The sequence below is a fragment of the Carassius carassius genome, chromosome 32 (genome assembly GCF_963082965.1).
Source record: "Carassius carassius chromosome 32, fCarCar2.1, whole genome shotgun sequence".
Lineage (NCBI taxonomy): Eukaryota > Metazoa > Chordata > Actinopteri > Cypriniformes > Cyprinidae > Carassius > Carassius carassius.
In genome coordinates this window covers 11,506,451-11,521,453 of record NC_081786.1, presented here as the reverse complement: position 1 = coordinate 11,521,453, position 15,003 = coordinate 11,506,451, and the positions used below count along the sequence as shown (strand labels likewise).

The 15,003-nt window shown below is 36.0% G+C and overlaps 1 protein-coding gene across 1 annotated transcript; it reads left to right on the top strand.

Annotated features, from left to right (window-relative positions):
* Positions 1-907: 907 nt before the first annotated feature.
* On the top strand, positions 908-12,085 carry papss2a (3'-phosphoadenosine 5'-phosphosulfate synthase 2a). Its single transcript, XM_059520255.1, has 12 exons — positions 908-1,148; positions 4,026-4,140; positions 4,844-5,079; positions 5,380-5,518; positions 5,626-5,744; positions 7,282-7,395; positions 7,690-7,801; positions 8,329-8,534; positions 8,647-8,782; positions 10,260-10,528; positions 10,971-11,200; positions 11,446-12,085. Exons 1-12 carry the CDS (start codon positions 1,122-1,124, stop codon positions 11,585-11,587), a joined length of 1,845 nt encoding a protein of 614 aa, XP_059376238.1. The 5' UTR covers positions 908-1,121; the 3' UTR covers positions 11,588-12,085.
* Positions 12,086-15,003: the final 2,918 nt, after the last annotated feature.

Sequence of the window (15,003 nt, the reverse complement as noted above, 5' to 3'; positions counted from 1 at the left end):
TATATATATATATATAATAAAACATTTCTGATTTAGCAGATTGAATTTCCATGCAATTGTGTTCTTATGAAATGAATGAAGCTCAAAAAAATTAGGCTTCTGTATAAATTTTACTTTAAACTTCACAGCACACAATTTTCTTAACATTATGTGGAAATTAATCAAATCAAGCCATAGAAATGCCTGAAGTGAATATGATTTTCGTAGTTGTGCTCAACTCCCTAAAATCTAGAGTAGAATTACTCTGTAAATGCAATTACTTATTGTTACCTGATGTCCAAAAAGTATTATTATTTTAATTTTTTGTCTGTTAATCATGCAGGGCTGGAAATAAGAAAAACTCAGTGGACAAAAGGTGTGGAAACCATGAAACCATTTATTTGTTGTATGATTTGTGACTTTGTTTTGCAATTACAATAAACTGGACCTTTAGAGCAAACTTGTGTCCAAGTTTAAAGTTTTCTTATGATGATAGAAGACAGACACAACCCAGCCGGCAAATGACCAACCTTCAACGTTGAAATATGTTTGAAATAAGGTCAGTTGTTGTTTTAACGCTGAAACAACGTTGATACAACGTTTAAAGCTGAACGGTTGAAAAACAGTCTGCCCATGACCAACTTTCAACGTTGAAATATGTTTGAAATAAGGTCAGTTGTTGTTTTAACGCTGAAACAACGTTGATACAGTGAATCAACGTTACAATATCAACGTTGATCCAATTTGCAAAATCGAAAGGTAATTCAACGTTGATTCAACCATGGTACCAACATTGTTTCAACCTTCAATCAACGTTGAAATGCCGGCTGGGAAGATAGATGGGTGGGTGGGTGGATGGATGGATTCTCCCCGCCCCCTCTGTCCCGTAACTCAGGATCCCTCCTCCTCGGTGCCTTACAGTCTCATACCGGTACACTGCTCTCCATTCAGCCGTATGCAGATTGTGGGTCCCGGGAGGTGGGACGAGGGCAGGGCCGTTGGAATGCGACGTGTCCCGCGACAGTCTTAAAAATTTTCTCCTTCCGCGTCTCCACAAACCACCTTCAAGAAGTTCACCTGTGAGTTTAGTCCGCCCCGCCTCCGAACGAAGGTCCAAACCGAGCACACTTCGTCGGAGCAAGATGCCTGGAAACGCAACACCAAAAGCGGTGAGATTAGACAAAAAAGACCCGAGCAAAACTTCTCTGTTAGTGGATTGTTTAAATTTTCAGGGCTGTATTTTCTTCTTTGGCGTCCCTCAGGCATTCGGTGTGTATTGCAATGATTGTCTGAGGTGCATGGAACTGGGTTTCTTGGAAATGTCAGATAACTTTTTTCGCGTGTTATGTAACTTACTGCGATTATTTGGGGAGGTACTGGGCAAGCGCTATGCTACAGGTCAGTGTAAGGCTAGACATAGGCTACTGGCTCTAAAAAAAATCATTAAAAACTAGTTCATTAAGAGGGCATAACACTAAAATACGAAAACTAATTTAAAACAATTAATAAAAAAAAGTATGAATACTAAACAAAAATATGACTATAGTTTTCACACGTTTTGACTACAGAAGTTCTACTACTCTACTGAACTTAACTGAGTTATCTACAGGTCACCGAACAAATGCTGCCCTTGTTGCACAATTTTTACATTGTAAACTTGCCATTAAACTAGGTCTTGTTTTAAACATTTTTCATGAATTGTTCTTTGCATTCCTTCATAATTGTTTCAACTAATGAATGAAAATGTAATATTGAACAAAAATGTATGCATTAGTACTGAAATTCATAAATTCAGCTATGCATTTATACAATTTAAAGGCTGTGACAATTTGTGATGTGACTTGTGACATTTATGAAAATTGACATCTTTTATTATATAGTTAAACTGCTGCATCACTAAAATATGATAGTACTGGAATAGTTTGGAGGACAAAATTCACAATAAAAAGTTTTAGAAAGTTATGAAATAGATTTGAAGCCAATAAAATCACAGCTCAGTGAAAAAAAAATATATATATAATATATATATAAACACATAAAAGAAATATGGCATCCAGCAAGAACTATAAATTGTAATATTTAGAAATATAGCACAGTTACATCTCTAAAATTTGAAAGAATTTATGTTTGCATTAGTGCTGTCGTTTTAAAGTTCATGCCAGTTAATCCAAGTCAGGGATCAGAATTCAGTTTAGGCACACTGCAATTGAGAAAAAGTAGCTCTATTACACCTGGTTGTTTGGGTGTTTTCGTGCATGTATGTAAGCTTTATACTTTTATATAGAGTCTATAAACACTCAGATAAATGTTTAACTTTATATTAAACTTTATATAAAAATTCAGTTTCAAAGATAAGAATAAAACACCAGGGAGGGGTTTTCCAATACATCTTCGATACATTTTTTATATAAAAAAAATTAAAAAAAATTCTAATGTTGCCTAAATTAATGACACTAACCTGAAGCACTGTGTGCTTCGTGATAAAAAAACAGCAGGAATCAAGCTTCTAAAATAGTTGACTTCTTTGTCACCTATTACTTAACAGGACAAAGAAGCTCCTCTGCATTCCTTTCGGTTATGGATAGCCAGATGTCAGATTAAAAAACTAAAATAAAAGTCTTCTAATAATACAAACCTACAGAGACATTACAAGACTTCTCTTCGCAGATCTGTTGTCTTAGAAAACAGAAATATGACACCTGCAGCCAGTAAAACATAAAATACAAAGATTCAGTGTCTGTTATACCCTGTTCAGAGGTCAGAGTTTATTTAGCTGATTTAATGCCAGTCATTCATATATTCAGGCTGTTATCTTTGACTTCTACAGTTTTCATTCATAAAAGGCTATTCAGGCACTGCATGTCTGGTTTAACAGAGAAAACGAAAGGGAAAAAGCACATATTTAAGAGAGTGGGTCTGTCAGTGGGATTCATTGGAAGTCAGTAGAGTGTGTAATGAATGAATCTATTTGTATTACAAGCACTCCACATGTAAATTCGAGACAGGGGTATGAAAAAAGGCTGTGTGTGTGAGTGTTTAGCTAAATTACATCATTGACTGAGTTGTAAATGCATGATTTATCAGTTTTATTGTCTGACGTGTAACAGTCAGCAGGAATATCATATCTGACCCTGTGTGAGGGTGTGTGTCCTGTTCAAAGTTGATGCATTCCTAGTTAATGAACATAATGATCTGTTTATGAAGCAGCGATAGTCTTACTGCAGCTCGTCCCACACAAACCCAGTATTTTTCCACCTTGGTTCTCAGTGAAGAGCTCTAAAGGGAACTGAGGCTGAGGCAATATAGTGTATGAGTGTGTGTGTGTGAGAGAGAGAGATGTGAATAAGCCACATCATTACAGCTACAACGGCTGCACATTGACCACATTGTATTAATGAAACCCAATCTGAGACCAATAGCTGTAAATAACAAACACTGATATTACACTGATATTACAATAATATACTTATTCTTTCACACACTAACTAAATCTCTGATGTTCACCAAGGCAGCTTTTATTTGATAAAAAAAGCAGTAAAACAGCAGTATTGTGGAATACTATTACAATTTAAAATAGCCGTTTTCTATTTTAATATATTTTAAAATGTAATTTCTTTCTGTAATGGAAGCTGAATTTTCATCAGCCATTACTCACACGACCCTTCAGAAATCATTCTAAAATGGCGATTTGGCGTTTGAGACACATGTCTTATTATTATCAATATTGCAAACAGTTGCTTAATATTTTTGTGCAAACCTTGATACATTTTCAGTATTCTCTGATGAATAGAAAGATGAAAAGGACAGCATTTATTTAATGAAATTTACTAAAATAAATGCACTGTAACTTTTGTTTGATTGCAATCTTGATAAATATTTTCTTTATATATGGAAGTGTACAAAACTGTATATACCAAATGCATAAATATAACTTAAATGGAAAATGTAATGGAATTTCAAAGCCCATTGTGTATTCCTGTGCTCAGATGTATAAAATTCTAATTATCTACAAAGATTTGCTCTAAAGTGGGTATGTTTGTTTGTAGGATCTGCAAAAATCCACTAATGTGGTTTACCAGGCCCATCATGTCAGCCGCAGCAAGAGAGGACAGGTCGTAGGAACAAGAGGAGGTTTCAGAGGATGTACAGTCTGGCTCACAGGTAATGCATGGACACACACACACACACACACACACACACACACACATATATATATATATACACAGTTATATAAAAAAAAAACGAATGCAAAATTGAAAAAAGTTTCAATAATGAAATCCAAGACATGCTTCGGTTTAAAAACAGGAATTAATATGTCAGGCTAAGCAGCTTGTAATGGGGAAATCATTTTGACCAACCTGTGACACCTGTACAGCAAGTTGGGCTGAACATGAAACCCCAGGCAATGACTATAAGATTATTCAACTTCAATACATTTTTTGCCTACTGTACCTCCTCTACCCCCTCAGTGTGGCTCAGGTTTCATTTCATGAACATGAACCAGAAACACATTCCTTGTTCCTGATAACTAAACAACTTTTTTGTTTTCTTTACTTGCAAAGAACGTGAAAAAAATCTTGATTGGCATGATCATGAATTAATCACAATTTGTAATTATACCTTAATTAAAACCAAAGGCTTACCAAGGCTGCATTTATTTGATAAAAAATACTTCTTTAGTGTCACATGATCTTTCAGAAATCATTGTAATATGCTAAATTGGTGCAGAATTTTTTTTTCTTATAATTATAGTTGTCAATGTTAAATGTTGTCTTGCTTAGTATTTCTGTGGTAGCCATGATACATTTCTTCTTAGATTTTTAGTGAAAAGATTTTATTGGAATTACCTTGTGTGTGTACACAGGTCTGTCAGGGGCTGGTAAGACAACAGTGGGATTCGCTTTAGAGGAGTATCTGGTCTCTCACGGCATTCCCTGCTACTCTTTGGACGGTGATAACATCCGTCATGGCCTGAATAAAAACCTGGGCTTTACTTCTAAAGATCGAGAGGAGAATATTCGGCGTATTGCTGAAGTGGCCAAACTGTTTGCAGATGCTGGGCTTGTTTGCATTACAAGTTTCATTTCGCCTTTTACCAAAGTGAGCCATCTAACCAACATCTGGGATTACTTTATCATTTATACTGTGATATTGGTTAAATTAGGTTTAAAAATCAAAGAATCACAACATTATCAATATGTTCTAAGGGTTTTAAATGCACTGCAGTATAAACGGCCCTACTTTTTCTTCATTTTAGCAGATACTGTTATTCAGTAATTAAGTAAATCCAAAGCACACAAATGATTACGTAAACACAAGGAGTGTTTTCATTTTCTTTAACCATCTTTAATATAAATGTTCTATAAGATGCATAATGCCGACCATCTTGCATCTCTGTAGGACCGTGCAGAGGCCCGGAGGATCCTCGAGAAAGCAGGTTTGCCATTTTTTGAGGTGTATGTGAACGCTCCTCTAGATGTGTGCGAAAGCAGAGACGTTAAAGGACTCTACAAAAAAGCAAGAGCTGGACAGATTAAAGGTGATATAAAAAACACAGGAACTTTAAAACTGTGCATTTCCCAGAAGTATTGTAAAAAAAAAATTTAAAACCAAAAATGTATTTGCCTTCCTTCGTTTCTAACTCAGGCTTCACCGGTATAGATTCTGAGTATGAGAGTCCAGAGGCTCCTGAGCTGATTCTGAAGAGCGGAGAGCTCACAGTGAATGAATGCATTCAGCAGCTGGTGGACCTTTTGAAGGAGCAGGTTAGTCAGGAGCTGAACACAACAGGACACATCACAGACAGCCGAAGTATACAGTACTTTGGGCTTTAAGAATACTTTTCATTGCCATTTGCCCCATTGGTGCACTTAACTTTATCTTAGGTCAGAAGTCCAAGGTCGAAAAAACCGAAGCAAAAGCCTCTGTCAACATATGTGACCCTTGACCACAAAACCAGTTTCACATCGCTGGGGTATATTTGTAGCAATAGACAAAAATACATTGTATGGGTCAAAATTATAGATTTTTCTTTTATGCCAAAAAACATTAGGATTTTAAGCAAAGATCATGTTCCACGATAATATTTTGTAAATTTCCTACTGTAAATATCTTAGAACTTATTTTTTTGATTAGTAATATGCATTGCTAAGAACTTCATTTGGACAATTTTAAAGGCAATTTAGATTTTTTTGCACCCTCAGATTCCAGATTTTCAAATAGTAGTATCTCTAGTAAATCTAAAGCTTATTTATTCAGCTTTCAGATGATGTATAAATCTCAATTCTGAAAAACCGACCCTTATGGTTTTGTGGTCCAGGGCCACATATCTGTCTGAAGGGCACAACCTCACTAGAAAGGGCAAGATATTTTACTCCAGTTTATTTGTAGTAAAAATTAAAGGATAGAGGGATAGTTCACCTGAAAATATAATTATGTAATTCTGTACTATGTCGTTCCAAAACCCATGTTTGGTAATTTTTTTCTGTGGAATACAAAAATACATTAGAAAAAGTTTGGGGTCAGCATATTTTTTTTTTTAAGGAATGAATACTTGTATTCAGGAAAGATGTATTAAGCTGATCAGAATTGACAGACGTTATAAATTGAAAGACATTCTGTAATTAAAAAAAGTTACAGACACAAATTCTATTTAGCAAGATTCATAACACAGCAAAAATACAAAAATATTAAGCAGCACTGTGTTCAACACTATTAATATTAAGAAATGTTTTTTGATCACCAAATTAGCATATTAGAAAGATTTCTGAAGGATCATGTGACACTGAAGACTGATGTAATAGATCACAGGAATAAACTACATTTTAAAAATATATGAAACAATTTTACAATTTTATTTCACAATATTACCGTTTTTACTGTATTTTTTTTTTTATAAAGACCATGTTGTTTCAAAATTATAACAAAATCATACCGACTCCAAACTTTTGAACACTAGTGTAATTGTTTTAAAGAATCTTGACATAGACATCTTGACATTAATAATGTACTGTGAGCTGCCAAGCTTAAGAAACACTACAAAAGTGTTGTTCACCATAAAATAGTGTCTGTTATATTCCTAGTCTTCTAAAGCCATATTGATAGCTTATTTGCATCAGGGAATTCACATTTGCTATAATTGAACAAACCTGACAACATCGCAATTACAGCAATGAAAGTCATTTTTAAGGGTCAGATCAGATACAAATAGCTTTGTAGGGTAACAGATGCACATATCATTAAGGAAAATTCAAGTCTTTCTTCTACTTTTCATTCAACCCTTTGATGATTTCTCTTTCTCAGAGCATCATTCCCAGTGGAGTTATAGAGGAGATTAATGAACTCTTTGTGGCTGAGAACAGACTGAAGCTGGCACAGACAGACGCCAGCACCCTGCCCTCTATCAGCATCACCAAGGTAACCAGCAGCATTCGTCCTCAAGGCCAAGGACCACTCAGGTTCATATGTTCATAAACATGAGTGAATTATTGACAAAATGACACACAATTGCTTTATCAGCCCGTGAACAGTCTTCTGTTCCCCAATTCTCCATTCAAATGTATACCAGAAACCACAACAATAATAATTAGAATGCTGTTCCATGATGTTATGTAATCCCACAGACAATCAATCAGAACAGACATTTGGACGAATATGATATTAGCTAACTGTTCCGTTTGTAAACGCAGCTGTCTGTATTTGTGTGTGTAGCTGGACTTACAGTGGGTGCAGGTGTTGGCTGAAGGATGGGCAAGTCCTCTGAAGGGTTTCATGAGGGAGAGAGAATACCTACAAGTCATTCACTTCAACACCCTACTTGATGGTAACATATAAGCACACTCTTGTTGCCGTACCAGACACATCCCTTCTTTTATAGTGCTACTCGTTTTTTATTCTGCAGAACACACAGCAATCAGCAGCAGAAGGCTGATCTAAGCTCTGCACTGTTATTTAGAAGATGTTTCATGCATAAAATAACAGTTGCCAGAGCTGAAGCTGCTTTCAGGAGACAGAATGATGCAATGATCTGGCTTCCTGTGAAACTCGCACGCTTTGCTTGGTTTAATTGGGTTGGTCAGGGAACATCGATCAGGGGAGGAGGCTGTAGCTGCAACTGCATACAAGCCAATAACATTCAATGTGTTCTGATATATATTGTTAGTGGCATTAAATGTAACTGACATCTAATGATCCATATTGACTTAATATTATTATGTTATGTGTTAAGGGGTACAGTTTTTTCCTATTGTTAAAATTTTTTATTAATTCTAAAGAAATATTTTCTGTGATTCAAGTCATCTCTTTAAAATTATTTGTAATATATGCAGATTAACATATTCCTAAATACAGGTGGTACCATCAACCTCTCAATACCCATTGTCCTTCCTGTTGCAACGGAGGTTAAAGAAAGCCTACAAGGCAGTGTGGCTGTGGCTCTGGAGTACCAGGGAAAACGTGTCGCCATCTTACGCAGCCCAGAGTTCTATGAGCATCGGAAAGAAGAGCGATGTGCACACCAATGGGGGACAACCTGCCCCAAACACCCCTATATAAAGGTATGAATCATTTTCAGCAAATGCCTTGATAAGTAATGTATAACAAATCACCAAAGTATTATAACTTACAAATGCACAAAACATTACATGATTTAACTGTTTACTTGAATAGATGGTTTTGGAAAGCGGTGATTGGCTTGTAGGAGGGGAGCTAGAGGTATTGGAGCAAATCAGATGGAACGATGGGCTGGATCAGTACCGTCTCACTCCACGGGAGCTAAAGGAGAAATTTAAAGCGCTGAAAGCAGGTAAAAGTAAATGGGTTAAAGAGGACGATTAAGAGTTAACTAGTAACTACGATTAAAGAGTAATCTTCTGGAGACACTTTAAAGGATTAGTGCACTTCCTGAATAAAGCAATTCCTGATAATTTAGATGTTCTTGTCTCTCTTTATTCAGTTGCAAAGAAATTAAGTTTTTTGAGGAAAATATTCCAGGATTTTTCTATATATATAGTGGACTTCAATGGTGGCCAATGGGTTGAAGGTCCAAATTGCAGTTTCAATGCAGCTTCAAAGGGCCCTAAGTCTGCACGATCTCAGCTGAGGAATAAGGGTCTTATCTAGTGAAACAATTGGTCATTTTCTCAAAAAAAAAGAGTTTATATGCTTTTAAACCACAAATACTCGTTTTGCACTAGCTCTGCAATAATCACATTGGAAAGGTCATGCGTGGTTAGTTCTTCATCTGTGTGCTACTGCTACGGTTCAAAAAGTTACAGTAAGGTGAAAAACTCCATATAATTTTCTTCTCAAACTTCAAAATCATCCAACATCATTGTTTTACCTTTTTTTGTGAAGTTCATTTGACTTTTTTTGCACGTTCACTTTTTAAACACTGTGTTGGTACTTCCGCCTATCACACACACGAGCTTTCCAACATGATTATGTAATGTGTGGGGTCAAGCTAGTGCAAGATGAGCATTTGTGGTTAAAAAGTATATGTTTTTATTTGTAAGAAATTTTTAGAAAATAAGATCTTAATTCCTCGGATCGTGCAGAGCCTTTTGAAGCTGCATTGAAACTGCAATTTGGACCTTCAACCCATTGGCTACCATTGAAGTCCATTATATAGAGAAAAATCCTAGAATGTTTTCCTAAAATGTTCAATTTCTTTGCAACTGAAGAAAGAAAGACATTAACATCTTGGATGACATATGGGTGAGTATGTTATCAGGATAATGTTATTCTGGAAGTGAACTAATCATTTAAGTTTTTCAGTACCCATGCATCTCCAATGAAAATTACTGTCATCCTGGATCTAGGGATGACTTGTGACAATGTGATTTTGTAAAATCATGTGGCCAAACAGGTTCTTTGCGGGCAAAAATATGGCAGAAAGATATTGCATCAGGGCTGTTGGCTCCATATAAAGTAAGGAATACAAAGCGCTCATGTAGGGCACAATGTAAAAAATGTAATAAACAATAAAATTAGGCTTTATAACCCACATTAAAACCACAGCTGACACTTTTTTTGGTTTGAAAAAGCATGTGATACAGGGTGTGCCTAAAATAAGTCACATGTTTACCATATGTTAAGTATTCATTGGCTGGTGTCAAATAAGAAATGGAGGTTGTTAATTTGATACACAATATGAGTGTCTGGGATTTCTGGTCCTTAGTACCGTCTTGAGAAACTTTATATTCTTAAAATATTCTGGACTTCACCATGGTTATGCGACAACTAATTAAACCACTGGACTGACCATTCCATTGTTTTCCCAGACGCAGTGTTTGCTTTTCAACTCAGGAACCCGGTGCATAATGGCCATGCCCTGCTCATGACTGACACACGTCGACGACTGGAGGAACGCGGGTATCGAAGGCCAGTGCTGCTTTTGCATCCTTTGGGTGGCTGGACCAAAGATGATGACGTGCCTCTGGACTGGAGGATGAAACAGCATGCGGCCGTGCTGGAGGACGGCATTCTAGACCCACAATCCACCATTGTGGCCATCTTTCCCTCCCCTATGATGTACGCTGGGCCTACAGAGGTATGTAGATGTTTGTCCTTCATAAACACATATGACAATTAAATGCCAAATGCTAATCATTTATATATAATTTGAAATAAATTAATAATTTCATTGATCAAAAGGGATAGTAAAGACATTTGTAATGTACAAAAGTTTTTATTTCAAAATAAATGCTGTTCTTTTGAACCTTCTATTTATCAAAGAATCTGAAAAAAACTGCATCATAGTTTTCACAAAAACAATAGGCAATAGGCAGTTTTCAACATTGTTAATCATAATAAATGTTTCTTGAGCACCAAATCAGCATATTAGCATGATTTCTGAAGGATCATGTGAAACAAAGCCTGGAGTAATGGCTGCTGAAAATCTTTGCCATCACAGGAATAAATAACACTTTAATATATATTTAAATGTATATATATTTTTTTATATAAAAAGACCTTGTTCCTGTGTCTGTCAGGTCCAGTGGCACTGTCGTGCACGGATGGTAGCAGGTTCTAATTTCTACATTGTGGGTCGTGATCCTGCTGGGATGCCCCATCCAGAGTCAGGACAGGACCTGTATGATCCATCTCATGGAGCTAAAGTTCTATCCATGGCTCCAGGACTCACCTCTGTGGAAATTATCCCTTTCAGAGTGGCTGCATACAATAAGACCAAGAAGGCTATGGACTTCTATGACAAAGACAGGTGAGACTGAATTGCAGAGCAGTATTTCACAAGTAATTGTAAACATGAAGAGATGTATGAGCATCTCTTAGACTATTTAAAATATGCTGATTCAGAAGAAATCCAATAGCGGTGATGTATGTAAATGTCTTTTTCCAGTAACCAGAAACTTAAGCAAACCTTTTTTGCATGTAAAAGTGGATGCTTAGTGATTCTGAAGCATGGAACGCAGGCTGCTTTTACCTCTTGTTTTTCAAACAATGCAGACATGCTGATTTTGAGTTCATCTCCGGGACCAAGATGCGCAAGCTGGCCCGCAGTGGAGAGAACCCTCCTGATGGCTTCATGGCCGCTAAAGCCTGGAAGGTCCTCACAGAGTATTACACTTCTCTACAAAAAGACCAGTGATGACCACATACAAGACATTCCAACACGGAAAACCTCAGATCACAGCGCATGTGGTCCACACTGAGAATGACTCGGTACATACTACTTCAAGGCATTGAAAATGAAGGCGCACACTTACAAACGAGCTGGTAGCAAAAGTGGTCAAGATTTCCTGTGAAGGAATTATTTTACTACAGCATTGTTTTTAAACTAAATTATGAACATGCTTTTTCAACTGTGAAATTTAAACTGATGTGCCTCGATTAACTGATTGTCAGTCCCAAAGAGATGAGGTCTTTAATTGTATTTAGGAATGTATTTTGTATTTTAGTCTGCATTTAAAAGAAAAAGTATATCAATTGTAATCTAAATGAAGCAATTACTCTACTGTTCAAAAGTTTGGTGTTGGTAAGATTTTTTAATGTTTTTTTTTTTTAAGTCTCTAATGATCAACAAACTGCATTAATTTGAATTACTTTACAATTTAAAGTAACTGTTTTAATATATTTTTAAAATGTAGTTTTTTGCTGTGATGGTGTAATGAATTAAACCTTAATATTCGTCCGGAAGAAGGAGGCGGGAACCGGCGGACAATCAAAGGACATTTTAATAATAACAAAATAAACACAAAACAGCGCACCAGCCCCTCACGGACGACTGGTGCGCACAAATAAAAACCAAAACACAACTAAAAGCCCAGGCCTGGTCCTCTCTCGTCCTTCACTGTCGTCGCTCCAGTTTTATATCCTTCCATCTCCTCCGTGGGCCTCGAGACCGGCGGGTCGAACAGGTGTAGCTCATCTCCAATCACTCCACCGGCCTCGCTCCCATGTCCCTCGGCCCCGCCCCACTCGTCACATACCCCCATCGCCCCTTGCAGGCCGGGGGGTACTCCCGAGACTGCGCTCTACTCCCCTTTTGTGGAAACTGACACTTTTTACAGGATTCTTTGATGACATTTTCTGTAACAATATGAACATCCTTTCTGTCAGTTTTGATGAATGTATCTTGCTTAATAGTAATATCATTTTCTTTGAAAAAAAAAAAAAACCTTACTGACCCCAGACTTTTTGTTGATGTGTAAATCAAAGCAGTGTCCGTGCAGCTGCTAATGCAGTCAGATTTGCTTTATAATTTTGTTTACATATGAAAAAAAAAAATTTCCCCCAAGAAAAGGGGCCGTTATCCGGGGACCATACTGGGAAATGCATGCTAGGGTAAATATTTATTTTAAAGACAATAATGAATAACACTGTTTTATTAAAGGTTTAACAGCAAATGCAATATAATGCCATCTGGATATCTGGATATCTTATCTCTTTTAATTAAATCTTTTTACTGTGATTACATAATTGTGACCACATGGCTGCTTTTTGATGTTCAAAGTGTGTGACTATATGTACAGCTTGCTTTATGTTCTCTGAAACAAGGGCAAAAGTTACATTTAACAGATGCATAGCATAACTGAGTTATGCTGCGCGCATCCACAAAAATATTGACCCTCTTCTGCCATCTGGTGGTCGGTCACCAGTGTACAGAAACCACAGAGCACCATGGGGAAAAACAGCTGACTATGCAAATATTATACAAATATTACTTCAGCTAACAGGTACAGTACATAAGCAAACTGTTTTGTGGAACGATTCATTCCTGTATGAAGCAAAAGGGCATTTATAATCAGTTTATATGAGGTCATGGCCCAAACGTAGGCATTATGTGCCCCAGAATATAGTCCCAAAATCTGTTACGGGTGAATAACTCCTAAGATGATGGATGGATGGATTTAGGGAGCAGGGCTGTGACTGTGCTCCGCTAGACCCTAGGCATTCCCAAATGGATTTAGGGGATTCCCAATTAGACTTAGTGTGGATGAGAGCATTAGATCCAATATGTTCTAGGTAACCCTATTTAAATCTGCTGACCGCAGTTGCAGTGCTGTGCAATTCTGAAAAGGTTACAGTGAGTATGTACAGGATGTGTGGCATGGATTTTCCCAGGGAACAAGCATCTATAAAACAAGATGCTGGAGGCACGGAGACTTACTTTGGGTTAAGGACAGGACATACTCACCCATTTCCCTAAATCTTGCCTTGTGTTAATACATTGTTTCCTAACCCTTGTCCCCCCAACATGTCTTACGTCCCTATTTTAAGTCATGAATTACTAACAAGTTGAATCGGGTGTGTTTAATTAAGGAGACTGTGTAGACATAGCCTAGGTGTTCTAGCAACAACAACAAAAATGTTGACCCCCAAAAATTGTATATCATTTATTTCATGCTGAAACTGCCACATCTTTATATTAGTGTTATTTTAGTATTATTTGTATACATTTATAATCTCTATTTCTAATTTAAATTGCTTTTATTTTTATTAATTTATTTAAATATTACTATTTAGGTTTAATTTATTTTAATTTAGGTTTTTATTTATTTCCAGTTAGAATTTTTTCTAATAAGTGTTTCAACTTAAACTTATTTCAGTTCAGTGCCAGTGCAACATTTTTAATTTAAAAGTTTTTCATTAATATTTTTATTTTATTTAAGCTTTATTTACATTTAAAATCCTTTTAACAATAAAAATTTAGTTAATGTGCTAAAGCTGAATTTTGTCAGCATTTAGACATGCACTAATACATTACATTAATATTAACAAACACAGATAAAACTGTGATTTTAATCTCATTTGGCACGTCAAATTAACCTTTTTAATTCCTCTATTCTTCATAGTGTTCAGATTTTGCATAGTTTATTTCATAATAAAGGTGATTCACGACTCCATAAGAACCTTTGTGTCTAAATGGGTCCATAAAGAACCTTTAACATCTGAAGAACCTTTCTGTTTCATAAAAGGTTCTTTGTGGCGAAATAAGGTTCTTCAGATTATAAAAAGGTAAGAAAGAGATGGTACTTTAAAGAACCTTTGACTGAATGTATGTATAAATGCAGTAGATTATTTTCTAAATAATTTTTAATAAACATTTACATACATTTTTTTTTACGTTACTTAACAATATAAATAATAATCATATGGCAGTGAGTGCTTAACAGGTCATTAATTTAGTGGTTTTCAACCAAGGGGTCGGGAAGGGTGGGGGGCCTCAGCAAACTTCCAAGAGGCCTTAAGATCACTTAAAATAATTCATATTTAATTTTTTTCAAGTGTTATTTCTAGACCCAGAAAGACATGTAAAAAATTATGTACATGGACATTTTATATGAATTTTAAATTGAATACATTTTACACCATGTTTTGTTGTGTATACAGTAAATTGTGAATAAAACATTTATTTTTAAAATCCATGTCCTTATGGGGGCTCTGTTGTGGACAATGGTGTCAAAATGGTTGAGAACACTGCATTAGTTATAAAGTTAGAATTGAGTTCATAGTTATAAATCCAACGAGAATGCAAGAAAATGATATGTTTTAAATATCTTC

Excerpts from the sequence above, each read along its gene's own strand:
- papss2a (XM_059520255.1), top strand. The coding sequence starts at position 1,122 with ATGCCTGGAAACGCAACACCAAAAGCG. Across the intron at positions 4,141-4,843 it reads ATGTACAGTCTGGCTCACAG|GTCTGTCAGGGGCTGGTAAG; the intron begins GTAATGCATGGA and ends GTGTGTACACAG. Across the intron at positions 8,535-8,646 it reads CCAAACACCCCTATATAAAG|ATGGTTTTGGAAAGCGGTGA; the intron begins GTATGAATCATT and ends TTACTTGAATAG.